This window comes from Giraffa tippelskirchi, chromosome 8, assembly GCF_054371585.1.
Source record: "Giraffa tippelskirchi isolate mGirTip1 chromosome 8, T2T-mGirTip1v1.2.pri, whole genome shotgun sequence".
NCBI lineage: Eukaryota > Metazoa > Chordata > Mammalia > Artiodactyla > Giraffidae > Giraffa > Giraffa tippelskirchi.
The window spans coordinates 67,349,779-67,375,319 of NC_137282.1; the positions used below are offsets into that span (position 1 = coordinate 67,349,779).

At 54.6% G+C, this 25,541-nt stretch overlaps 3 protein-coding genes across 3 annotated transcripts; all 3 read right to left on the reverse strand.

Moving 5' to 3' along the window:
* Positions 1-3,914: 3,914 nt before the first annotated feature.
* LOC145517204 (uncharacterized) lies at positions 3,915-5,720 on the reverse strand. The gene is made up of 3 exons (XM_081519472.1): positions 5,528-5,720; positions 4,816-5,128; positions 3,915-4,563 (listed from the first exon to the last, which is right to left on the reverse strand). The coding sequence occupies exons 1-3, from the start codon at positions 5,660-5,662 to the stop codon at positions 3,935-3,937; spliced, it is 1,077 nt and encodes a 358-aa protein (XP_081375598.1). The 5' UTR covers positions 5,663-5,720; the 3' UTR covers positions 3,915-3,934.
* A 5,837-nt stretch (positions 5,721-11,557) lies between these two features.
* Positions 11,558-15,538, reverse strand: LOC145517167 (uncharacterized). Its single transcript, XM_081519430.1, has 3 exons — positions 13,170-15,538; positions 12,458-12,770; positions 11,558-12,205 (listed from the first exon to the last, which is right to left on the reverse strand). The coding sequence occupies exons 1-3, from the start codon at positions 13,404-13,406 to the stop codon at positions 11,577-11,579; spliced, it is 1,179 nt and encodes a 392-aa protein (XP_081375556.1). The 5' UTR covers positions 13,407-15,538; the 3' UTR covers positions 11,558-11,576.
* Positions 15,539-19,185: 3,647 nt separating this feature from the next.
* LOC145517114 (uncharacterized) lies at positions 19,186-23,179 on the reverse strand. The gene is made up of 3 exons (XM_081519374.1): positions 20,811-23,179; positions 20,099-20,411; positions 19,186-19,846 (listed from the first exon to the last, which is right to left on the reverse strand). Exons 1-3 carry the CDS (start codon positions 21,045-21,047, stop codon positions 19,218-19,220), a joined length of 1,179 nt encoding a protein of 392 aa, XP_081375500.1. The 5' UTR covers positions 21,048-23,179; the 3' UTR covers positions 19,186-19,217.
* Between the last annotated feature and the right edge of the window lie 2,362 nt (positions 23,180-25,541).

Genomic DNA, 25,541 nt, shown 5'->3' on the forward strand with positions numbered 1-25,541 from the left:
CTGGGATATCATTTTCCAAATAGGAATTCTTTCAAGCCCTGAGCACAGCTTCTCTTTCCAGGGATTGGTGTGGGCTTGATCTTCCTTCTTCCATCTCTCGCCGTTTTGTGAGAACAGGTCCTTCCTTCCCTTCTGGGTTAGATGGACCCGTGGGGATCACTTCAGTGAATGGCATTGTCAGTGGGGGTGATAATTCCCTTCTCATTGGAAGACTTTGCTGTGAGTATTAGAAATGCAAGTGATTTCTCTTCCCCTTCCTCCCTGTCCATCTCTCAGAGCCACCGGGAAACAGAGGCCTCACCCAGGGTCACACAGGCCTGAGGAGGTACAACTAGACTGTTGATTCTTCAGGCCCTCAGTGCTGGACATCATCCGGGATACTCTGTGTGTGTCTTCCTCAGTCTGGTGTCCCTTCAGACCTTTCCCTAGTTTTCACAGGCTTGTTGTGTTGGTGTTCTTTGTCTGTTTGGAGACACATCCTTGATAAGCTTTGTGTTTCCACTCATTCGTCTCGCGATGTATGACCTGTCTTTTGCTTTTGTACTGAGGTCTTTCCCACAGTAGATATCTTTGATTTTGCAAAGTCCACTGTATTCTCCTGGTTTTTTTTGTGGACTGCCTTTTAGTTTTGTGTGTGAAGACTCAAAGCACGTGTCCGGTTTCGGCTCATTGTTCCTCTAGATTTGTGACAAGTTTTCATGGAGTGTTTGTCTAGGGATAACTGGAAGTGAACTCGGTGTAAGGTGTCAAGTCTCCATCTTCATTCATGTCATCCCCTGCAGTTTCCAATACCCTGTTCCTGAGTGGTATTGGAGACCTTGAGGGAAGTTTGCTTGCATTGGAGTTTGCGTTTCCACCTTGATTAACTTCACACTGTTCTGCCCTCAGGGACACTGTCAAGGGGGAGTGAGGAGCAGCCTGCACTTCCAGCAGTGACCACACGGTGGGGCGAGTGCTGCTCTCCCCTCTGGGAGCCCCAGGCCACAGGCATCCCAGTGAGGAGCCAGCTCTGTGCTCAGCTGAAAGGAGTTAGTCTCTCAGGAGCCTCTGAGCCCTTCCGTTTGGATCACCCAGGGTGGGCATTTACTGTGACAGAAAAAATTGCCCTGAATTCCATGGACGGAAGAGCCTGGCTGTGTAGAGATCGTGAGTTGCCGTGAATCAGACACAACTGAGGACACAAAAATTCAATAGATTAAAACACTTTTTGGGTGTGGGGGGGAGTAAAAGGGGGTGATGTGGGTTTTTTTGTCTTATAAAATAGCCAAGGGAAATCTAGTTTAAACCTAAATTCACATATATGGGATAGGTATAGCTCTCCGTCACCCTATTAAAAAAACTACTAAACTTTTTTGAAAGTTTATTTTGTAGCTTCCTTGAGCACTTCATTGTGAAGCTTTTTTTTTTTTTTTTCTGTGACTTTGGCCTCATTAAAAAGTACGGTTTGCCTTTACTGGATAATTTTGTTCATTGGTTTCTTAGGGAATCTTGGTAATATTTGAGTTTCCTGGGGAGTATGGTCACATGACCTGGCCCTGGCCAATCGGTGCCTTCCACCTCCTTGGCCACTGTGATTGGCTCCGGACTGGGGCAGTGCCCAATCGGGGCCCAGGGCCGGGCCTCACGTTAGAAGCCAGGGGAAGAGGAGCTCTCGTCCTGCTGGGGTAGGGGAAGGGGTGGGGCCGGGGGAGGTCAGGCTCCATAAGTGGGAGGGGCGTGAGGTCCGCCTGCGGCAGTTGGTGACCTTCCTGCTCCCCTCAGGGCAGAGCCGCCGGCGTGAGAATGAGGGCGCTGCTGAGCCCAGGGACTGGGATGGCCTGTTGCTGCTGTGGTCCCAGAGCTCCACCCGAGACCTGAGGGAAGCCGTCTGCCCGTGAGTCCTCTCCCGCTTGTCTGTCAGCTTGTTTGAAACATGCTGGGTTTTCTGCCCAGCTGGCTAAGGGGAGTCCCTGGAAACGCAAGGGTGTGGGTTTTGGCAGACTTCAGGGAAGACATGCCAGATGAGCCTGGGAGACTCCAGCTTAATCTGGATTCAGGAGATATCTCCTCGGGCCAGCTAGTAATTGTAGGATAAGCCTAATGAGTCTTCACAGGATGAAGAGAGTAACGTGCCAAGGTAGCAATCGATGTCCTCATTCGAGAGGTTGAAGCTGGTGCTCAGAGAAGCGGGGAACTTGGCCAGAACAAGCAGGTGTGCACCCAGACAGAACCCCCAGATCCGGCCATTGGAGCTCAGGGAGGCCACTGGTGTGGCTTGTCCCTGTGGCAGGGGCCGAGGCATGCAGCCCACCCTGATTCCTGCGGGGGCCTGACTTGGGAAGTGCCATCTGGTAGCTTTGAGACTCACCAAACCAAATTGCACTGGAGAGAGGAAGGACACCTTCCTTCATCCACCCCCCACCCCCGCCGGATTCCCACATACCCTGACCCCTTTCTCTGGATTTCGGAGCCATTTCCAGAGTCCCGCTCATATGACCTCATTCGAAGTGCACTGTGGACGAGCTGCCATCTGCAGCTGCTACCACAGCAGCCAAGGGCTTTAGCTCCCGAGTACCTCCCTTCCTTTGGAACTTGGGGGCCCTCTACTCCCCACTTGCACACCACACACCTTTGCTGAGGATTGTGGGGACCCTCACTCAGTTTGCAGCACGTTGTAGCCATCCCTGTCCTCTCAATACCTCCCTTGAAACTCAGCTTGTGAGCTCCTTTGGAGCAGCGTGGCCCACCTGCAACACTGCAACGGAAGAGACACAGCTGACAGTGAAACAGCAGCTTAGATCTGACGGCCGGAAAGCTCTGTCAAAAGGGACCTCCCTCTTCACACCGTAGAGGCTCTAGGAGCCGCCAGGGTTTCGGAACCAGTGCTGGGGCCAAAAGGACTCCACAGCTGTTTTCCTTCCTGGGGAGGGTTCTGGCTCGAGTGGGAATGGCTCAAGTCTCCTAAGGTTCTGAAAGCCCACTGTGTGCAGATTCACGGTACACAGAGAGCAGAAGGTGGAGTCCTGTCCTGGAGGTGGTCACAGCTCACGGATGAGCCAGGCAGGCAGGCAGGCAGGGCATGAGAACACCTGAGCTGCCTTCATGAGTGAATGGTGTGGGGGCAGAGGAAGAGAAGCCGGTCTGCTCCCTCGTGTGGTGCCCAGGGCAGGTTGTCCCCAGAGGAATCCCTTACGACAGTGAGGACTATCACGGCTGTTTCCCAAGGGGTTCTGTCAGTGCGTGTCTTCCCCGGAGCGGTCAGGCCGTCTCTAAAATACACTGGCCATGGGCATTGCCTCTCCTTGGAACTTCCCATCTGTTTCTCTTTTTTATGGAACAGTGAATTTCTAGAGGGGTTCTGGGCCACAAGGATGTTGGGTCATTTTCTAGCCTTCTGTCATGAAGAACGCTTTCCTGGGCGTTGGGGTGGTTTGTTGTTCCAGCTCCCTTTCTTGGCTTCTTTTGGGAGCTGGTGCAACAAGAGGAGCTCAGCCTCTGCCTTCTGGCTGAGATGGCACCCTTCAAACAGCAATGCCTGCCTGGAGATAATGATGGCATTTGCCAAAAGGGCTTCGTTTGGCACATGGTATCTTGAAAGGACATACAACGTCCTTTCGGCTATCAAAGGCTAGTTCAAAGGACATAAACATGAGAACTCTCCAGTGGAGTCTTACAGTAGGTGGAGCGTCCGAAAAAAACTCCTTCAGTCATTTCACTGAGAGTCATTGATTGGGGACACCAAGAATATAGGAAGGAATGCAGAAGGAAAAGATGAAATTGTGTTCAGGATCGGGCGGAGGGATGAACAGGGCGTGCTTGCCTTGAATCCAGGCTTTGTTGGGGGGTGGGGCATAAAGATGGAACGGGTCTGAAACTACAAAGTGGTGATGGTAACACAGTATCACCAGAGTTACACAACAGTGTTCCCAAATTGCAACAATGATGAAAAAGTTTACTAATCCCAACTTAACCAACAAAAATACAGGAAACCACGCAAAAAAGAAAACATCACCAGAAAGGTGGAAACAAACCAAATGCAAAGCAGTTCGGGGGAAAGGAACTCCATGTCCCCTGGGGGCAGACCGAGTTGACGGCGTCCACGGTGAGCAGACAGGGATGGAGGCTGCAGAGCCGACCGCTCCCCTGGACGTGGTGTTTCCGGCAAGGGCTCTGGGTCTCTGTCCAGAGCGGGGGCTCGTTCTCCCTGCAGGGGTGGGTGAGTCATCGTGGGCGTCTGGGTGTTGCGCGGGAGCCAGGGCAGGCTCTCCCTGCCGAGGCGGTGACTCCTCCTCTGCCTCGGGTTCTCCTGCCAAAGGCCGAGCAGGTAGAGGTGCACGTGGAGGTGGAGGTTCTGGCTGAGGGGGTGGGACATCAGTGCCTGGGGCTGGGGGTCCTGCAGGCACGGAGATCCGATCTGCCCGGTGTGCTGGCCAGTACCCAGCTGGCCTGGTGTCTCTGCGAGGGCAAGTCTCGGTTCTCCATCTGCCCTCGGTGGATCCCTGGGTCCTGCACCTGGAGCCACCACCTCTGTAGGGACAGGTCTGGGAAGTGGAGCCTGGTTCCAGTTGGAGGCCAGTGCTAGAGCTGTGGGAGAAGCATCGTTTGCCCGCAGGCCAGCCTTGGCATGTGCGTATCCCGGGACAGAAAGCTTCCAAGAGATTCCCAAAGAATACCCAGGGTCGGATGTCTTTTGGGACTGAAGTGTGCAAGATGGGGGGCGGGGGGTGTGAGGCCAGCGCTTGCTGCAGGCCCAGCAGCAGCTTTCGGGGACTCGTCCCTGTGTAGCTCAGCACCCCCTCCGCACACACTCCCGTACACCAGCCCCAGCGTCCTCACCTCTGTGCTCTGGCGTGCTGGGCTCCAGGTCCTCCTGCTGCCTCAGAGGCCGGGGTTCTCGGGACTCTGGGTCGGAGCCGGGTGTGCTGAGCTCCGTGGCAGCCTCAGACTGGGCCGCCGGGTGTATCCTGGGCGGTGTCTCGGCAGCAGGCCTTCCCCGCCTCCGCTTCGCCCCCGGTGGGGCTGATGCCTCCGTGGGCACGCTCACCTGGAGCCTGCACTGGGCCTCACGGGCGGGGGGGTGGTGCTCCGACCCCTCCCTCCGGGAGCTGGATGGGGTGTCCCCGTCCTCGGCCTCATCACGTGGGAAGCTCTGCAACGACAGTGACCGTCAGCCAGCCATGCTGGGAGTTTTCCGAGCTGGGCCTGGCCAGTGGAGCCGCTGCTTCGGCCTGCTCGAACTTCTCTGCCCAGAAGGGTCAGAGACGTGTGTCTGCTCAGATCCCCACCCGGGAGGAAAGAGACCCACCTGAGGGTGTGAGGTCAGCCTGGGCGGCCGGCCCTGCCCGCACTCTCCCCATCCCGCCCAGCATGCTCTCCCCTGGGGTGTGGACACAACTTGTCCGCAGGCTTCTGACCCCACATCCACCTGGGCTTCCTTGAGGGAGACACACCCCGAGAAACCCGCATCCACACACACAGGCAAAGGACCCGGTGTTTCCGGGTGGCATGGGAGAGGTGGCCTGGCCCGGCCTGGGGCTCCCCGTGTTACCTTTCTGTTTCTCCGGGCAAAGGGCCAGAGGCGTCTCGGGGGTGCCCTGAGCCAACGTCGACAGGGTGCCCACGCACACTGCCTGTGAGCTCTCCTGAGGCCCCGGCCTCTGGGCAGGGGCAAACAGCAGAACATCTCGGCAGCAAGTGATCTGGCTGGGGGCTCCTCTCCGCTCTCGAGGCCTGGATACCCGGGTTGCGGGTTCTGTTGGGTTCTGTTGCCGGCAGGTGACATCATTTCCTGGGGTTCGTGCTGAGGTCCCTTCCCCAAAACTTCCCAAGGGAATCCCTGGGTTTCTGACTGCTCGACCACCACCCTTAAGCCATGTGCAGGCACAGTGACACCCACCCAGCCCAGCCGACAGCCCTGGGGAGGCCTGGGTGCAGCCAGGGCCTGAGCTCTGAGGGCCCCGCTGCTCTCAGACCAGGCTCCTTCTTCTCATAAGTGGTGTGGCCCTGGACAAGCATATGCCCCTCAGGGTTTCCCCAGTCTCTCCATCTGCAGAGTGGCGGTCATTCTCCCATCTGCTTCCTAGGTCTGTCGGCCTACGAGCAGCTCCATGCCTTTCCACCTGGGGCCGATATCACGTGGAGCGTGTGCGCTGAGACTTCAGAAAGAAAGATTCCTTCCTGGGCTGACACAGCACAGAATGGGGCAGAACGAGGCCTGGATGTGCCGTGGTACCCAGGAAAAGGCACTCCCCCTCCTGACTGTTTTGAGACCCCGCATCCAAGTTGGAGGACCGAAAGGAAGACTCGAAGGTCTCCCTCTCTTATAGAAAAGAGTGGCCAACTTTCTGGTCCTCTGTTTCCATTGAGATTCTGTTCAAGTGTCCCAGCTCGGCTTCTGCGGGTGGCTGAGCTTCTAATGGCTCCCTGCGTTCTTGTCTTTTCCTCTCCAAACCTTCCGTCCTTTTCCCCCTTCTGGGGTGGATGGGCGCTGTCATTGCTTCTACCTTCGAGACAGATTGATGAAAAGTCTGGACCATCGACTCCTTTCCTCTCTTTGGTTCCGTGTCTCTCTCTGGCTGTGTCCCTCTCTTTTCCTTTCTCAATTCAGTCTGTGTCTTCCTCTTTCTCTCTCGTGTGTGGACGGATGGATGCTAGGAATGCACATGTATATGATTAGATGAGGGTTATGTTTTAGGGATAGGTTAGAGGGAGAGAAAGGCTTTAGGTCGGAGTTGGTCATGGGGGAAGGGTCAAGGGTGGTGGTGGTGTTTCTTGGAATCTGAGTGCTGTGCATTCTTCGTCTCTTTCCATATGAACCCCTTCTCAGATACACCACTTGCAAGGAGTCTCTCGTGTTCCGTTTCCTCTCTTTTGCATTTGTGAATGCTTGCTTAGCTTCTCTGTTGTGAAGAGGTTCCATTGGATGGAAACCCATTGGTGTACTTCGTGTACCTCTTTCCCTTACTTGAAGAGACCCATTTCTACCTCCGCCCAGCAAATGGCAAGGAGACTCTGATGTTAAGGAGCCTTTGACCTACGCTTCTTTCTAGCTATCTCATGACATCAGCCTTTAGGGCGAGGTTTTCCCCGATATTGAGGTGGTCTGAGATCAAAACCAATAGCGTTCTTCAGATGTAGCTGTCTGGTTTTCCCATGGACATGTATTGAAGAGGCTTTCTTGTTCCCATTTGGATATTCTCCCCTTCTGTGTCAGAGATGAGTTGAGCATGGATGCTGGGGTCTGTGTCTGGACCCTCAACTTTATTCCATCGATCTGGATCTGTGTGTGTTGTTGTATTCCCAATAGCATACTGTCCGGCTCCTGCTGCTGCTGCTGCGGCTAAGTCACTTCAGTCGTGTCTGACTCTGCGCGACCCCATGGCCTGCAGCCTACCAGGCTCCTCCGTCCAGGGCATTTTTCAGGCAAGAGTACTGGAGTGGGTCGCCATTGCCTTCTCCGATACTCTCCTGAGGATCCTAGTTTGGTCGTCTAATTTCCTTTCACACAACCTTGGATGTCCGTATCGGGGCTTTTTCGTCGGATTGTATTGACAATTTAGGCTCTTTTCTGTTTCCGTACCCCTTTTGCAATTCTTGGTTGGGTGCGAAAATGCATTGGCATTTTGGGAGGAATAGCATCGAAGCTGTGGATTGCCTTGTGGGGCTGGGATATCATTTTCCAAATAGGAATTCTTTCAAGCCCTGAGCACAGCTTCTCTTTCCAGGGATTGGTGTGGGCTTGATCTTCCTTCTTCCATCTCTCGCCGTTTTGTGAGAACAGGTCCTTCCTTCCCTTCTGGGTTAGATGGACCCGTGGGGATCACTTCAGTGAATGGCATTGTCAGTGGGGGTGATAATTCCCTTCTCATTGGAAGACTTTGCTGTGAGTATTAGAAATGCAAGTGATTTCTCTTCCCCTTCCTCCCTGTCCATCTCTCAGAGCCACCGGGAAACAGAGGCCTCACCCAGGGTCACACAGGCCTGAGGAGGTACAACTAGACTGTTGATTCTTCAGGCCCTCAGTGCTGGACATCATCCGGGATACTCTGTGTGTGTCTTCCTCAGTCTGGTGTCCCTTCAGACCTTTCCCTAGTTTTCACAGGCTTGTTGTGTTGGTGTTCTTTGTCTGTTTGGAGACACATCCTTGATAAGCTTTGTGTTTCCACTCATTCGTCTCGCGATGTATGACCTGTCTTTTGCTTTTGTACTGAGGTCTTTCCCACAGTAGATATCTTTGATTTTGCAAAGTCCACTGTATTCTCCTGGTTTTTTTTGTGGACTGCCTTTTAGTTTTGTGTGTGAAGACTCAAAGCACGTGTCCGGTTTCGGCTCATTGTTCCTCTAGATTTGTGACAAGTTTTCATGGAGTGTTTGTCTAGGGATAACTGGAAGTGAACTCGGTGTAAGGTGTCAAGTCTCCATCTTCATTCATGTCATCCCCTGCAGTTTCCAATACCCTGTTCCTGAGTGGTATTGGAGACCTTGAGGGAAGTTTGCTTGCATTGGAGTTTGCGTTTCCACCTTGATTAACTTCACACTGTTCTGCCCTCAGGGACACTGTCAAGGGGGAGTGAGGAGCAGCCTGCACTTCCAGCAGTGACCACACGGTGGGGCGAGTGCTGCTCTCCCCTCTGGGAGCCCCAGGCCACAGGCATCCCAGTGAGGAGCCAGCTCTGTGCTCAGCTGAAAGGAGTTAGTCTCTCAGGAGCCTCTGAGCCCTTCCGTTTGGATCACCCAGGGTGGGCATTTACTGTGACAGAAAAAATTGCCCTGAATTCCATGGACGGAAGAGCCTGGCTGTGTAGAGATCGTGAGTTGCCGTGAATCAGACACAACTGAGGACACAAAAATTCAATAGATTAAAACACTTTTTGGGTGTGGGGGGGAGTAAAAGGGGGTGATGTGGGTTTTTTTGTCTTATAAAATAGCCAAGGGAAATCTAGTTTAAACCTAAATTCACATATATGGGATAGGTATAGCTCTCCGTCACCCTATTAAAAAAACTACTAAACTTTTTTGAAAGTTTATTTTGTAGCTTCCTTGAGCACTTCATTGTGAAGCTTTTTTTTTTTTTTTTCTGTGACTTTGGCCTCATTAAAAAGTACGGTTTGCCTTTACTGGATAATTTTGTTCATTGGTTTCTTAGGGAATCTTGGTAATATTTGAGTTTCCTGGGGAGTATGGTCACATGACCTGGCCCTGGCCAATCGGTGCCTTCCACCTCCTTGGCCACTGTGATTGGCTCCGGACTGGGGCAGTGCCCAATCGGGGCCCAGGGCCGGGCCTCACGTTAGAAGCCAGGGGAAGAGGAGCTCTCGTCCTGCTGGGGTAGGGGAAGGGGTGGGGCCGGGGGAGGTCAGGCTCCATAAGTGGGAGGGGCGTGAGGTCCGCCTGCGGCAGTTGGTGACCTTCCTGCTCCCCTCAGGGCAGAGCCGCCGGCGTGAGAATGAGGGCGCTGCTGAGCCCAGGGACTGGGATGGCCTGTTGCTGCTGTGGTCCCAGAGCTCCACCCGAGACCTGAGGGAAGCCGTCTGCCCGTGAGTCCTCTCCCGCTTGTCTGTCAGCTTGTTTGAAACATGCTGGGTTTTCTGCCCAGCTGGCTAAGGGGAGTCCCTGGAAACGCAAGGGTGTGGGTTTTGGCAGACTTCAGGGAAGACATGCCAGATGAGCCTGGGAGACTCCAGCTTAATCTGGATTCAGGAGATATCTCCTCGGGCCAGCTAGTAATTGTAGGATAAGCCTAATGAGTCTTCACAGGATGAAGAGAGTAACGTGCCAAGGTAGCAATCGATGTCCTCATTCGAGAGGTTGAAGCTGGTGCTCAGAGAAGCGGGGAACTTGGCCAGAACAAGCAGGTGTGCACCCAGACAGAACCCCCAGATCCGGCCATTGGAGCTCAGGGAGGCCACTGGTGTGGCTTGTCCCTGTGGCAGGGGCCGAGGCATGCAGCCCACCCTGATTCCTGCGGGGGCCTGACTTGGGAAGTGCCATCTGGTAGCTTTGAGACTCACCAAACCAAATTGCACTGGAGAGAGGAAGGACACCTTCCTTCATCCACCCCCCACCCCCGCCGGATTCCCACATACCCTGACCCCTTTCTCTGGATTTCGGAGCCATTTCCAGAGTCCCGCTCATATGACCTCATTCGAAGTGCACTGTGGACGAGCTGCCATCTGCAGCTGCTACCACAGCAGCCAAGGGCTTTAGCTCCCGAGTACCTCCCTTCCTTTGGAACTTGGGGGCCCTCTACTCCCCACTTGCACACCACACACCTTTGCTGAGGATTGTGGGGACCCTCACTCAGTTTGCAGCACGTTGTAGCCATCCCTGTCCTCTCAATACCTCCCTTGAAACTCAGCTTGTGAGCTCCTTTGGAGCAGCGTGGCCCACCTGCAACACTGCAACGGAAGAGACACAGCTGACAGTGAAACAGCAGCTTAGATCTGACGGCCGGAAAGCTCTGTCAAAAGGGACCTCCCTCTTCACACCGTAGAGGCTCTAGGAGCCGCCAGGGTTTCGGAACCAGTGCTGGGGCCAAAAGGACTCCACAGCTGTTTTCCTTCCTGGGGAGGGTTCTGGCTCGAGTGGGAATGGCTCAAGTCTCCTAAGGTTCTGAAAGCCCACTGTGTGCAGATTCACGGTACACAGAGAGCAGAAGGTGGAGTCCTGTCCTGGAGGTGGTCACAGCTCACGGATGAGCCAGGCAGGCAGGCAGGCAGGGCATGAGAACACCTGAGCTGCCTTCATGAGTGAATGGTGTGGGGGCAGAGGAAGAGAAGCCGGTCTGCTCCCTCGTGTGGTGCCCAGGGCAGGTTGTCCCCAGAGGAATCCCTTACGACAGTGAGGACTATCACGGCTGTTTCCCAAGGGGTTCTGTCAGTGCGTGTCTTCCCCGGAGCGGTCAGGCCGTCTCTAAAATACACTGGCCATGGGCATTGCCTCTCCTTGGAACTTCCCATCTGTTTCTCTTTTTTATGGAACAGTGAATTTCTAGAGGGGTTCTGGGCCACAAGGATGTTGGGTCATTTTCTAGCCTTCTGTCATGAAGAACGCTTTCCTGGGCGTTGGGGTGGTTTGTTGTTCCAGCTCCCTTTCTTGGCTTCTTTTGGGAGCTGGTGCAACAAGAGGAGCTCAGCCTCTGCCTTCTGGCTGAGATGGCACCCTTCAAACAGCAATGCCTGCCTGGAGATAATGATGGCATTTGCCAAAAGGGCTTCGTTTGGCACATGGTATCTTGAAAGGACGTACAACGTCCTTTCGGCTATCAAAGGCTAGTTCAAAGGACATAAACATGAGAACTCTCCAGTGGAGTCTTACAGTAGGTGGAGCGTCCGAAAAAAACTCCTTCAGTCATTTCACTGAGAGTCATTGATTGGGGACACCAAGAATATAGGAAGGAATGCAGAAGGAAAAGATGAAACTGTGTTCAGGATCGGGCGGAGGGATGAACAGGGCGTGCTTGCCTTGAATCCAGGCTTTGTTGGGGGGTGGGGCATAAAGATGGAACGGGTCTGAAACTACAAAGTGGTGATGGTAACACAGTATCACCAGAGTTACACAACAGTGTTCCCAAATTGCAACAATGATGAAAAAGTTTACTAATCCCAACTTAACCAACAAAAATACAGGAAACCACGCAAAAAAGAAAACATCACCAGAAAGGTGGAAACAAACCAAATGCAAAGCAGTTCGGGGGAAAGGAACTCCATGTCCCCTGGGGGCAGACCGAGTTGACGGCGTCCACGGTGAGCAGACAGGGATGGAGGCTGCAGAGCCGACCGCTCCCCTGGACGTGGTGTTTCCGGCAAGGGCTCTGGGTCTCTGTCCAGAGCGGGGGCTCGTTCTCCCTGCAGGGGTGGGTGAGTCATCGTGGGCGTCTGGGTGTTGCGCGGGAGCCAGGGCAGGCTCTCCCTGCCGAGGCGGTGACTCCTCCTCTGCCTCGGGTTCTCCTGCCAAAGGCCGAGCAGGTAGAGGTGCACGTGGAGGTGGAGGTTCTGGCTGAGGGGGTGGGACATCAGTGCCTGGGGCTGGGGGTCCTGCAGGCACGGAGATCCGATCTGCCCGGTGTGCTGGCCAGTACCCAGCTGGCCTGGTGTCTCTGCGAGGGCAAGTCTCGGTTCTCCATCTGCCCTCGGTGGATCCCTGGGTCCTGCACCTGGAGCCACCACCTCTGTAGGGACAGGTCTGGGAAGTGGAGCCTGGTTCCAGTTGGAGGCCAGTGCTAGAGCTGTGGGAGAAGCATCGTTTGCCCGCAGGCCAGCCTTGGCATGTGCGTATCCCGGGACAGAAAGCTTCCAAGAGATTCCCAAAGAATACCCAGGGTCGGATGTCTTTTGGGACTGAAGTGTGCAAGATGGGGGGCGGGGGGTGTGAGGCCAGCGCTTGCTGCAGGCCCAGCAGCAGCTTTCGGGGACTCGTCCCTGTGTAGCTCAGCACCCCCTCCGCACACACTCCCGTACACCAGCCCCAGCGTCCTCACCTCTGTGCTCTGGCGTGCTGGGCTCCAGGTCCTCCTGCTGCCTCAGAGGCCGGGGTTCTCGGGACTCTGGGTCGGAGCCGGGTGTGCTGAGCTCCGTGGCAGCCTCAGACTGGGCCGCCGGGTGTATCCTGGGCGGTGTCTCGGCAGCAGGCCTTCCCCGCCTCCGCTTCGCCCCCGGTGGGGCTGATGCCTCCGTGGGCACGCTCACCTGGAGCCTGCACTGGGCCTCACGGGCGGGGGGGTGGTGCTCCGACCCCTCCCTCCGGGAGCTGGATGGGGTGTCCCCGTCCTCGGCCTCATCACGTGGGAAGCTCTGCAACGACAGTGACCGTCAGCCAGCCATGCTGGGAGTTTTCCGAGCTGGGCCTGGCCAGTGGAGCCGCTGCTTCGGCCTGCTCGAACTTCTCTGCCCAGAAGGGTCAGAGACGTGTGTCTGCTCAGATCCCCACCCGGGAGGAAAGAGACCCACCTGAGGGTGTGAGGTCAGCCTGGGCGGCCGGCCCTGCCCGCACTCTCCCCATCCCGCCCAGCATGCTCTCCCCTGGGGTGTGGACACAACTTGTCCGCAGGCTTCTGACCCCACATCCACCTGGGCTTCCTAGAGGGAGACACACCCCGAGAAACCCGCATCCACACACACAGGCAAAGGACGCGGTGTTTCCGGGTGGCATGGGAGAGGTGGCCTGGCCCGGCCTGGGGCTCCCTGTGTTACCTTTCTGTTTCTCCGGGCAAAGGGCCAGAGGCGTCTCGGGGGTGCCCTGAGCCAACGTCGACAGGGTGCCCACGCACACTGCCTGTGAGCTCTCCTGAGGCCCCGGCCTCTGGGCAGGGGCAAACAGCAGAACATCTCGGCAGCAAGTGATCTGGCTGGGGGCTCCTCTCCGCTCTCGAGGCCTGGATACCCGGGTTGCGGGTTCTGTTGGGTTCTGTTGCCGGCAGGTGACATCATTTCCTGGGGTTCGTGCTGAGGTCCCTTCCCCAAAACTTCCCAAGCGAATCCCTGGGTTTCTGACTGCTCGACCACCACCCTTAAGCCATGTGCAGGCACAGTGACACCCACCCAGCCCAGCCGACAGCCCTGGGGAGGCCTGGGTGCAGCCAGGGCCTGAGCTCCGAGGGCCCCGCTGCTCTCAGACCAGGCTCCTTCTTCTCATAAGTGGTGTGGCCCTGGACAAGCATATGCCCCTCAGGGTTTCCCCAGTCTCTCCATCTGCAGAGTGGCGGTCATTCTCCCATCTGCTTCCTAGGTCTGTCGGCCTACGAGCAGCTCCATGCCTTTCCACCTGGGGCCGATATCACGTGGAGCGTGTGCGCTGAGACTTCAGAAAGAAAGATTCCTTCCTGGGCTGACACAGCACAGAATGGGGCAGAACGAGGCCTGGATGTGCCGTGGTACCCAGGAAAAGGCACTCCCCCTCCTGACTGTTTTGAGACCCCGCATCCAAGTTGGAGGACCGAAAGGAAGACTCGAAGGTCTCCCTCTCTTATAGAAAAGAGTGGCCAACTTTCTGGTCCTCTGTTTCCATTGAGATTCTGTTCAAGTGTCCCAGCTCGGCTTCTGCGGGTGGCTGAGCTTCTAATGGCTCCCTGCGTTCTTGTCTTTTCCTCTCCAAACCTTCCGTCCTTTTCCCCCTTCTGGGGTGGATGGGCGCTGTCATTGCTTCTACCTTCGAGACAGATTGATGAAAAGTCTGGACCATCGACTCCTTTCCTCTCTTTGGTTCCGTGTCTCTCTCTGGCTGTGTCCCTCTCTTTTCCTTTCTCAATTCAGTCTGTGTCTTCCTCTTTCTCTCTCGTGTGTGGACGGATGGATGCTAGGAATGCACATGTATATGATTAGATGAGGGTTATGTTTTAGGGATAGGTTAGAGGGAGAGAAAGGCTTTAGGTCGGAGTTGGTCATGGGGGAAGGGTCAAGGGTGGTGGTGGTGTTTCTTGGAATCTGAGTGCTGTGCATTCTTCGTCTCTTTCCATATGAACCCCTTCTCAGATACACCACTTGCAAGGAGTCTCTCGTGTTCCGTTTCCTCTCTTTTGCATTTGTGAATGCTTGCTTAGCTTCTCTGTTGTGAAGAGGTTCCATTGGATGGAAACCCATTGGTGTACTTCGTGTACCTCTTTCCCTTACTTGAAGAGACCCATTTCTACCTCCGCCCAGCAAATGGCAAGGAGACTCTGATGTTAAGGAGCCTTTGACCTACGCTTCTTTCTAGCTATCTCATGACATCAGCCTTTAGGGTGAGGTTTTCCCCGATATTGAGGTGGTCTGAGATCAAAACCAATAGCGTTCTTCAGATGTAGCTGTCTGGTTTTCCCATGGACATGTATTGAAGAGGCTTTCTTGTTCCCATTTGGATATTCTCCCCTTCTGTGTCAGAGATGAGTTGAGCATGGATGCTGGGGTCTGTGTCTGGACCCTCAACTTTATTCCATCGATCTGGATCTGTGTGTGTTGTTGTATTCCCAATAGCATACTGTCCGGCTCCTGCTGCTGCTGCTGCGGCTAAGTCACTTCAGTCGTGTCTGACTCTGCGCGACCCCATGGCCTGCAGCCTACCAGGCTCCTCCGTCCAGGGCATTTTCCAGGCAAGAGTACTGGAGTGGGTCGCCATTGCCTTCTCCGATACTCTCCTGAGGATCCTAGTTTGGTCGTCTAATTTCCTTTCACACAACCTTGGATGTCCGTATCGGGGCTTTTTCGTCGGATTGTATTGACAATTTAGGCTCTTTTCTGTTTCCGTACCCCTTTTGCAATTCTTGGTTGGGTGCGAAAATGCATTGGCATTTTGGGAGGAATAGCATCGAAGCTGTGGATTGCCTTGTGGGGCTGGGATATCATTTTCCAAATAGGAATTCTTTCAAGCCCTGAGCACAGCTTCTCTTTCCAGGGATTGGTGTGGGCTTGATCTTCCTTCTTCCATCTCTCGCCGTTTTGTGAGAACAGGTCCTTCCTTCCCTTCTGGGTTAGATGGACCCGTGGGGATCACTTCAGTGAATGGCATTGTCAGTGGGGGTGATAATTCCCTTCTCATTGGAAGACTTTGCTGTGAGTATTAGAAATGCAAGTGATTTCTCTTCCCCTTCCTCCCTGTCCATCTCTCAGAGCCACCGGGAAACAGAGGCCTCACCCAGGGTCACACAGGCCTGAGGAGGTACAACTAGACTGTTGATTCTTCAGGCCCTCAGTGCTGGACATCATCCGGGATACTCTGTGTGTGTCTTCCTCAGTCTGGTGTCCCTTCAGACCTTTCCCTAGTTTTCACAGGCTTGTTGTGTTGGTGTTCTTTGTCTGTTTGGAGACACATCCTTGATAAGCTTTGTGTTTCCACTCATTCGTCTCGCGATGTGTGACCTGTTTTTTGCTTTTGTACTGAGGTCTTTCCCACAGTAGATATCTTTGATTTTGCAAAGTCCACTGTATTCTCCTGGTTTTTTTTGTGGACTGCCTTTTAGTTTTGTGTGTGAAGACTCAAAGCACGTGTCCGGTTTCGGCTCATTGTTCCTCTAGATTTGTGACAAGTTTTCATGGAATGTTTGTCTAGGGATAACTGGAAGTGAACTCGGTGTAAGGTGTCAAGTCTCCATCTTCATTCATGTCATCCCCTGCAGTTTCCAATACCCTGTTCCTGAGTGGTATTGGAGACCTTGAGGGAAGTTTGCTTGCATTGGAGTTTGCGTTTCCACCTTGATTAACTTCACACTGTTCTGCCCTCAGGGACACTGTCAAGGGGGAGTGAGGAGCAGCCTGCACTTCCAGCAGTGACCACACGGTGGGGCGAGTGCTGCTCTCCCCTCTGGGAGCCCCAGGCCACAGGCATCCCAGTGAGGAGCCAGCTCTGTGCTCAGCTGAAAGGAGTTAGTCTCTCAGGAGCCTCTGAGCCCTTCCGTTTGGATCACCCAGGGTGGGCATTTACTGTGACAGAAAAAATTGCCCTGAATTCCATGGACGGAAGAGCCTGGCTGTGTAGAGATCGTGAGTTGCCGTGAATCAGACACAACTGAGGACACAAAAATTCAATAGATTAAAACACTTTTTGGGTGTGGGGGGGAGTAAAAGGGGGTGATGTGGGTTTTTTTGTCTTATAAAATAGCCAAGGGAAATCTAGTTTAAACCTAAATTCACATATATGGGATAGGTATAGCTCTCCGTCACCCTATTAAAAAAACTACTAAACTTTTTTGAAAGTTTATTTTGTAGCTTCCTTGAGCACTTCATTGTGAAGCTTTTTTTTTTTTTTTCTGTGACTTTGGCCTCATTAAAAAGTACGGTTTGCCTTTACTGGATAATTTTGTTCATTGGTTTCTTAGGGAATCTTGGTAATATTTGAGTTTCCTGGGGAGTATGGTCACATGACCTGGCCCTGGCCAATCGGTGCCTTCCACCTCCTTGGCCACTGTGATTGGCTCCGGACTGGGGCAGTGCCCAATCGGGGCCCAGGGCCGGGCCTCACGTTAGAAGCCAGGGGAAGAGGAGCTCTCGTCCTGCTGGGGTAGGGGAAGGGGTGGGGCCGGGGGAGGTCAGGCTCCATAAGTGGGAGGGGCGTGAGGTCCGCCTGCGGCAGTTGGTGACCTTCCTGCTCCCCTCAGGGCAGAGCCGCCGGCGTGAGAATGAGGGCGCTGCTGAGCCCAGGGACTGGGATGGCCTGTTGCTGCTGTGGTCCCAGAGCTCCACCCGAGACCTGAGGGAAGCCGTCTGCCCGTGAGTCCTCTCCCGCTTGTCTGTCAGCTTGTTTGAAACATGCTGGGTTTTCTGCCCAGCTGGCTAAGGGGAGTCCCTGGAAACGCAAGGGTGTGGGTTTTGGCAGACTTCAGGGAAGACATGCCAGATGAGCCTGGGAGACTCCAGCTTAATCTGGATTCAGGAGATATCTCCTCGGGCCAGCTAGTAATTGTAGGATAAGCCTAATGAGTCTTCACAGGATGAAGAGAGTAACGTGCCAAGGTAGCAATCGATGTCCTCATTCGAGAGGTTGAAGCTGGTGCTCAGAGAAGCGGGGAACTTGGCCAGAACAAGCAGGTGTGCACCCAGACAGAACCCCCAGATCCGGCCATTGGAGCTCAGGGAGGCCACTGGTGTGGCTTGTCCCTGTGGCAGGGGCCGAGGCATGCAGCCCACCCTGATTCCTGCGGGGGCCTGACTTGGGAAGTGCCATCTGGTAGCTTTGAGACTCACCAAACCAAATTGCACTGGAGAGAGGAAGGACACCTTCCTTCATCCACCCCCCACCCCCGCCGGATTCCCACATACCCTGACCCCTTTCTCTGGATTTCGGAGCCATTTCCAGAGTCCCGCTCATATGACCTCATTCGAAGTGCACTGTGGACGAGCTGCCATCTGCAGCTGCTACCACAGCAGCCAAGGGCTTTAGCTCCCGAGTACCTCCCTTCCTTTGGAACTTGGGGGCCCTCTACTCCCCACTTGCACACCACACACCTTTGCTGAGGATTGTGGGGACCCTCACTCAGTTTGCAGCACGTTGTAGCCATCCCTGTCCTCTCAATACCTCCCTTGAAACTCAGCTTGTGAGCTCCTTTGGAGCAGCGTGGCCCACCTGCAACACTGCAACGGAAGAGACACAGCTGACAGTGAAACAGCAGCTTAGATCTGACGGCCGGAAAGCTCTGTCAAAAGGGACCTCCCTCTTCACACCGTAGAGGCTCTAGGAGCCGCCAGGGTTTCGGAACCAGTGCTGGGGCCAAAAGGACTCCACAGCTGTTTTCCTTCCTGGGGAGGGTTCTGGCTCGAGTGGGAATGGCTCAAGTCTCCTAAGGTTCTGAAAGCCCACTGTGTGCAGATTCACGGTACACAGAGAGCAGAAGGTGGAGTCCTGTCCTGGAGGTGGTCACAGCTCACGGATGAGCCAGGCAGGCAGGCAGGCAGGGCATGAGAACACCTGAGCTGCCTTCATGAGTGAATGGTGTGGGGGCAGAGGAAGAGAAGCCGGTCTGCTCCCTCGTGTGGTGCCCAGGGCAGGTTGTCCCCAGAGGAATCCCTTACGACAGTGAGGACTATCACGGCTGTTTCCCAAGGGGTTCTGTCAGTGCGTGTCTTCCCCGGAGCGGTCAGGCCGTCTCTAAAATACACTGGCCATGGGCATTGCCTCTCCTTGGAACTTCCCATCTGTTTCTCTTTTTTATGGAACAGTGAATTTCTAGAGGGGTTCTGGGCCACAAGGATGTTGGGTCATTTTCTAGCCTTCTGTCATGAAGAACGCTTTCCTGGGCGTTGGGGTGGTTTGTTGTTCCAGCTCCCTTTCTTGGCTTCTTTTGGGAGCTGGTGCAACAAGAGGAGCTCAGCCTCTGCCTTCTGGCTGAGATGGCACCCTTCAAACAGCAATGCCTGCCTGGAGATAATGATGGCATTTGCCAAAAGGGCTTCGTTTGGCACATGGTATCTTGAAAGGACGTACAACGTCCTTTCGGCTATCAAAGGCTAGTTCAAAGGACATAAACATGAGAACTCTCCAGTGGAGTCTTACAGTAGGTGGAGCGTCCGAAAAAAACTCCTTCAGTCATTTCACTGAGAGTCATTGATTGGGGACACCAAGAATATAGGAAGGAATGCAGAAGGAAAAGATGAAACTGTGTTCAGGATCGGGCGGAGGGATGAACAGGGCGTGCTTGCCTTGAATCCAGGCTTTGTTGGGGGGTGGGGCATAAAGATGGAACGGGTCTGAAACTACAAAGTGGTGATGGTAACACAGTATCACCAGAGTTACACAACAGTGTTCCCAAATTGCAACAATGATGAAAAAGTTTACTAATCCCAACTTAACCAACAAAAATACAGGAAACCACGCAAAAAAGAAAACATCACCAGAAAGGTGGAAACAAACCAAATGCAAAGCAGTTCGGGGGAAAGGAACTCCATGTCCCCTGGGGGCAGACCGAGTTGACGGCGTCCACGGTGAGCAGACAGGGATGGAGGCTGCAGAGCCGACCGCTCCCCTGGACGTGGTGTTTCCGGCAAGGGCTCTGGGTCTCTGTCCAGAGCGGGGGCTCGTTCTCCCTGCAGGGGTGGGTGAGTCATCGTGGGCGTCTGGGTGTTGCGCGGGAGCCAGGGCAGGCTCTCCCTGCCGAGGCGGTGACTCCTCCTCTGCCTCGGGTTCTCCTGCCAAAGGCCGAGCAGGTAGAGGTGCACGTGGAGGTGGAGGTTCTGGCTGAGGGGGTGGGACATCAGTGCCTGGGGCTGGGGGTCCTGCAGGCACGGAGATCCGATCTGCCCGGTGTGCTGGCCAGTACCCAGCTGGCCTGGTGTCTCTGCGAGGGCAAGTCTCGGTTCTCCATCTGCCCTCGGTGGATCCCTGGGTCCTGCACCTGGAGCCACCACCTCTGTAGGGACAGGTCTGGGAAGTGGAGCCTGGTTCCAGTTGGAGGCCAGTGCTAGAGCTGTGGGAGAAGCATCGTTTGCCCGCAGGCCAGCCTTGGCATGTGCGTATCCCGGGACAGAAAGCTTCCAAGAGATTCCCAAAGAATACCCAGGGTCGGATGTCTTTTGGGACTGAAGTGTGCAAGATGGGGGGCGGGGGGTGTGAGGCCAGCGCTTGCTGCAGGCCCAGCAGCAGCTTTCGGGGACTCGTCCCTGTGTAGCTCAGCACCCCCTCCGCACACACTCCCGTACACCAGCCCCAGCGTCCTCACCTCTGTGCTCTGGCGTGCTGGGCTCCAGGTCCTCCTGCTGCCTCAGAGGCCGGGGTTCTCGGGACTCTGGGTCGGAGCCGGGTGTGCTGAGCTCCGTGGCAGCCTCAGACTGGGCCGCCGGGTGTATCCTGGGCGGTGTCTCGGCAGCAGGCCTTCCCCGCCTCCGCTTCGCCCCCGGTGGGGCTGATGCCTCCGTGGGCACGCTCACCTGGAGCCTGCACTGGGCCTCACGGGCGGGGGGGTGGTGCTCCGACCCCTCCCTCCGGGAGCTGGATGGGGTGTCCCCGTCCTCGGCCTCATCACGTGGGAAGCTCTGCAACGACAGTGACCGTCAGCCAGCCATGCTGGGAGTTTTCCGAGCTGGGCCTGGCCAGTGGAGCCGCTGCTTCGGCCTGCTCGAACTTCTCTGCCCAGAAGGGTCAGAGACGTGTGTCTGCTCAGATCCCCACCCGGGAGGAAAGAGACCCACCTGAGGGTGTGAGGTCAGCCTGGGCGGCCGGCCCTGCCCGCACTCTCCCCATCCCGCCCAGCATGCTCTCCCCTGGGGTGTGGACACAACTTGTCCGCAGGCTTCTGACCCCACATCCACCTGGGCTTCCTAGAGGGAGACACACCCCGAGAAACCCGCATCCACACACACAGGCAAAGGACGCGGTGTTTCCGGGTGGCATGGGAGAGGTGGCCTGGCCCGGCCTGGGGCTCCCCGTGTTACCTTTCTGTTTCTCCGGGCAAAGGGCCAGAGGCGTCTCGGGGGTGCCCTGAGCCAACGTCGACAGGGTGCCCACGCACACTGCCTGTGAGCTCTCCTGAGGCCCCGGCCTCTGGGCAGGGGCAAACAGCAGAACATCTCGGCAGCAAGTGATCTGGCTGGGGGCTCCTCTCCGCTCTCGAGGCCTGGATACCCGGGTTGCGGGTTCTGTTGGGTTCTGTTGCCGGCAGGTGACATCATTTCCTGGGGTTCGTGCTGAGGTCCCTTCCCCAAAACTTCCCAAGCGAATCCCTGGGTTTCTGACTGCTCGACCACCACCCTTAAGCCATGTGCAGGCACAGTGACACCCACCCAGCCCAGCCGACAGCCCTGGGGAGGCCTGGGTGCAGCCAGGGCCTGAGCTCCGAGGGCCCCGCTGCTCTCAGACCAGGCTCCTTCTTCTCATAAGTGGTGTGGCCCTGGACAAGCATATGCCCCTCAGGGTTTCCCCAGTCTCTCCATCTGCAGAGTGGCGGTCATTCTCCCATCTGCTTCCTAGGTCTGTCGGCCTACGAGCAGCTCCATGCCTTTCCACCTGGGGCCGATATCACGTGGAGCGTGTGCGCTGAGACTTCAGAAAGAAAGATTCCTTCCTGGGCTGACACAGCACAGAATGGGGCAGAACGAGGCCTGGATGTGCCGTGGTACCCAGGAAAAGGCACTCCCCCTCCTGACTGTTTTGAGACCCCGCATCCAAGTTGGAGGACCGAAAGGAAGACTCGAAGGTCTCCCTCTCTTATAGAAAAGAGTGGCCAACTTTCTGGTCCTCTGTTTCCATTGAGATTCTGTTCAAGTGTCCCAGCTCGGCTTCTGCGGGTGGCTGAGCTTCTAATGGCTCCCTGCGTTCTTGTCTTTTCCTCTCCAAACCTTCCGTCCTTTTCCCCCTTCTGGGGTGGATGGGCGCTGTCATTGCTTCTACCTTCGAGACAGATTGATGAAAAGTCTGGACCATCGACTCCTTTCCTCTCTTTGGTTCCGTGTCTCTCTCTGGCTGTGTCCCTCTCTTTTCCTTTCTCAATTCAGTCTGTGTCTTCCTCTTTCTCTCTCGTGTGTGGACGGATGGATGCTAGGAATGCACATGTATATGATTAGATGAGGGTTATGTTTTAGGGATAGGTTAGAGGGAGAGAAAGGCTTTAGGTCGGAGTTGGTCATGGGGGAAGGGTCAAGGGTGGTGGTGGTGTTTCTTGGAATCTGAGTGCTGTGCATTCTTCGTCTCTTTCCATATGAACCCCTTCTCAGATACACCACTTGCAAGGAGTCTCTCGTGTTCCGTTTCCTCTCTTTTGCATTTGTGAATGCTTGCTTAGCTTCTCTGTTGTGAAGAGGTTCCATTGGATGGAAACCCATTGGTGTACTTCGTGTACCTCTTTCCCTTACTTGAAGAGACCCATTTCTACCTCCGCCCAGCAAATGGCAAGGAGACTCTGATGTTAAGGAGCCTTTGACCTACGCTTCTTTCTAGCTATCTCATGACATCAGCCTTTAGGGTGAGGTTTTCCCCGATATTGAGGTGGTCTGAGATCAAAACCAATAGCGTTCTTCAGATGTAGCTGTCTGGTTTTCCCATGGACATGTATTGAAGAGGCTTTCTTGTTCCCATTTGGATATTCTCCCCTTCTGTGTCAGAGATGAGTTGAGCATGGATGCTGGGGTCTGTGTCTGGACCCTCAACTTTATTCCATCGATCTGGATCTGTGTGTGTTGTTGTATTCCCAATAGCATACTGTCCGGCTCCTGCTGCTGCTGCTGCGGCTAAGTCACTTCAGTCGTGTCTGACTCTGCGCGACCCCATGGCCTGCAGCCTACCAGGCTCCTCCGTCCAGGGCATTTTCCAGGCAAGAGTACTGGAGTGGGTCGCCATTGCCTTCTCCGATACTCTCCTGAGGATCCTAGTTTGGTCGTCTAATTTCCTTTCACACAACCTTGGATGTCCGTATCGGGGCTTTTTCGTCGGATTGTATTGACAATTTAGGCTCTTTTCTGTTTCCGTACCCCTTTTGCAATTCTTGGTTGGGTGCGAAAATGCATTGGCATTTTGGGAGGAATAGCATCGAAGCTGTGGATTGCCTTGTGGGGCTGGGATATCATTTTCCAAATAGGAATTCTTTCAAGCCCTGAGCACAGCTTCTCTTTCCAGGGATTGGTGTGGGCTTGATCTTCCTTCTTCCATCTCTCGCCGTTTTGTGAGAACAGGTCCTTCCTTCCCTTCTGGGTTAGATGGACCCGTGGGGATCACTTCAGTGAATGGCATTGTCAGTGGGGGTGATAATTCCCTTCTCATTGGAAGACTTTGCTGTGAGTATTAGAAATGCAAGTGATTTCTCTTCCCCTTCCTCCCTGTCCATCTCTCAGAGCCACCGGGAAACAGAGGCCTCACCCAGGGTCACACAGGCCTGAGGAGGTACAACTAGACTGTTGATTCTTCAGGCCCTCAGTGCTGGACATCATCCGGGATACTCTGTGTGTGTCTTCCTCAGTCTGGTGTCCCTTCAGACCTTTCCCTAGTTTTCACAGGCTTGTTGTGTTGGTGTTCTTTGTCTGTTTGGAGACACATCCTTGATAAGCTTTGTGTTTCCACTCATTCGTCTCGCGATGTGTGACCTGTCTTTTGCTTTTGTACTGAGGTCTTTCCCACAGTAGATATCTTTGATTTTGCAAAGTCCACTGTATTCTCCTGGTTTTTTTTGTGGACTGCCTTTTAGTTTTGTGTGTGAAGACTCAAAGCACGTGTCCGGTTTCGGCTCATTGTTCCTCTAGATTTGTGACAAGTTTTCATGGAATGTTTGTCTAGGGATAACTGGAAGTGAACTCGGTGTAAGGTGTCAAGTCTCCATCTTCATTCATGTCATCCCCTGCAGTTTCCAATACCCTGTTCCTGAGTGGTATTGGAGACCTTGAGGGAAGTTTGCTTGCATTGGAGTTTGCGTTTCCACCTTGATTAACTTCACACTGTTCTGCCCTCAGGGACACTGTCAAGGGGGAGTGAGGAGCAGCCTGCACTTCCAGCAGTGACCACACGGTGGGGCGAGTGCTGCTCTCCCCTCTGGGAGCCCCAGGCCACAGGCATCCCAGTGAGGAGCCAGCTCTGTGCTCAGCTGAAAGGAGTTAGTCTCTCAGGAGCCTCTGAGCCCTTCCGTTTGGATCACCCAGGGTGGGCATTTACTGTGACAGAAAAAATTGCCCTGAATTCCATGGACGGAAGAGCCTGGCTGTGTAGAGATCGTGAGTTGCCGTGAATCAGACACAACTGAGGACACAAAAATTCAATAGATTAAAACACTTTTTGGGTGTGGGGGGGAGTAAAAGGGGGTGATGTGGGTTTTTTTGTCTTATAAAATAGCCAAGGGAAATCTAGTTTAAACCTAAATTCACATATATGGGATAGGTATAGCTCTCCGTCACCCTATTAAAAAAACTACTAAACTTTTTTGAAAGTTTATTTTGTAGCTTCCTTGAGCACTTCATTGTGAAGCTTTTTTTTTTTTTTTTCTGTGACTTTGGCCTCATTAAAAAGTACGGTTTGCCTTTACTGGATAATTTTGTTCATTGGTTTCTTAGGGAATCTTGGTAATATTTGAGTTTCCTGGGGAGTATGGTCACATGACCTGGCCCTGGCCAATCGGTGCCTTCCACCTCCTTGGCCACTGTGATTGGCTCCGGACTGGGGCAGTGCCCAATCGGGGCCCAGGGCCGGGCCTCACGTTAGAAGCCAGGGGAAGAGGAGCTCTCGTCCTGCTGGGGTAGGGGAAGGGGTGGGGCCGGGGGAGGTCAGGCTCCATAAGTGGGAGGGGCGTGAGGTCCGCCTGCGGCAGTTGGTGACCTTCCTGCTCCCCTCAGGGCAGAGCCGCCGGCGTGAGAATGAGGGCGCTGCTGAGCCCAGGGACTGGGATGGCCTGTTGCTGCTGTGGTCCCAGAGCTCCACCCGAGACCTGAGGGAAGCCGTCTGCCCGTGAGTCCTCTCCCGCTTGTCTGTCAGCTTGTTTGAAACATGCTGGGTTTTCTGCCCAGCTGGCTAAGGGGAGTCCCTGGAAACGCAAGGGTGTGGGTTTTGGCAGACTTCAGGGAAGACATGCCAGATGAGCCTGGGAGACTCCAGCTTAGTCTGGATTCAGGAGATATCTCCTCGGGCCAGCTAGTAATTGTAGGATAAGCCTAATGAGTCTTCACAGGATGAAGAGAGTAACGTGCCAAGGTAGCAATCGATGTCCTCATTCGAGAGGTTGAAGCTGGTGCTCAGAGAAGCGGGGAACTTGGCCAGAACAAGCAGGTGTGCACCCAGACAGAACCCCCAGATCCGGCCATTGGAGCTCAGGGAGGCCACTGGTGTGGCTTGTCCCTGTGGCAGGGGCCGAGGCATGCAGCCCACCCTGATTCCTGCGGGGGCCTGACTTGGGAAGTGCCATCTGGTAGCTTTGAGACTCACCAAACCAAATTGCACTGGAGAGAGGAAGGACACCTTCCTTCATCCACCCCCCACCCCCGCCGGATTCCCACATACCCTGACCCCTTTCTCTGGATTTCGGAGCCATTTCCAGAGTCCCGCTCATATGACCTCATTCGAAGTGCACTGTGGACGAGCTGCCATCTGCAGCTGCTACCACAGCAGCCAAGGGCTTTAGCTCCCGAGTACCTCCCTTCCTTTGGAACTTGGGGGCCCTCTACTCCCCACTTGCACACCACACACCTTTGCTG

Excerpts from the sequence above, each read along its gene's own strand:
- LOC145517204 (XM_081519472.1), bottom strand. The coding sequence starts at position 5,662 with ATGTTCTGCTGTTTGCCCCTGCCCAGAGGCCGGGGCCTCAGGAGAGCT. Across the intron at positions 5,129-5,527 it reads TTGCCCGGAGAAACAGAAAG|AGCTTCCCACGTGATGAGGC; the intron begins GTAACACGGGGA and ends CTGTCGTTGCAG. Across the intron at positions 4,564-4,815 it reads CAGCACGCCAGAGCACAGAG|CTCTAGCACTGGCCTCCAAC; the intron begins GTGAGGACGCTG and ends CTTCTCCCACAG.
- LOC145517167 (XM_081519430.1), bottom strand. The coding sequence starts at position 13,406 with ATGATGTCACCTGCCGGCAACAGAACCCAACAGAACCCGCAACCCGGG. Across the intron at positions 12,771-13,169 it reads TTGCCCGGAGAAACAGAAAG|AGCTTCCCACGTGATGAGGC; the intron begins GTAACACAGGGA and ends CTGTCGTTGCAG. Across the intron at positions 12,206-12,457 it reads CAGCACGCCAGAGCACAGAG|CTCTAGCACTGGCCTCCAAC; the intron begins GTGAGGACGCTG and ends CTTCTCCCACAG.
- LOC145517114 (XM_081519374.1), bottom strand. The coding sequence starts at position 21,047 with ATGATGTCACCTGCCGGCAACAGAACCCAACAGAACCCGCAACCCGGG. Across the intron at positions 20,412-20,810 it reads TTGCCCGGAGAAACAGAAAG|AGCTTCCCACGTGATGAGGC; the intron begins GTAACACGGGGA and ends CTGTCGTTGCAG. Across the intron at positions 19,847-20,098 it reads CAGCACGCCAGAGCACAGAG|CTCTAGCACTGGCCTCCAAC; the intron begins GTGAGGACGCTG and ends CTTCTCCCACAG.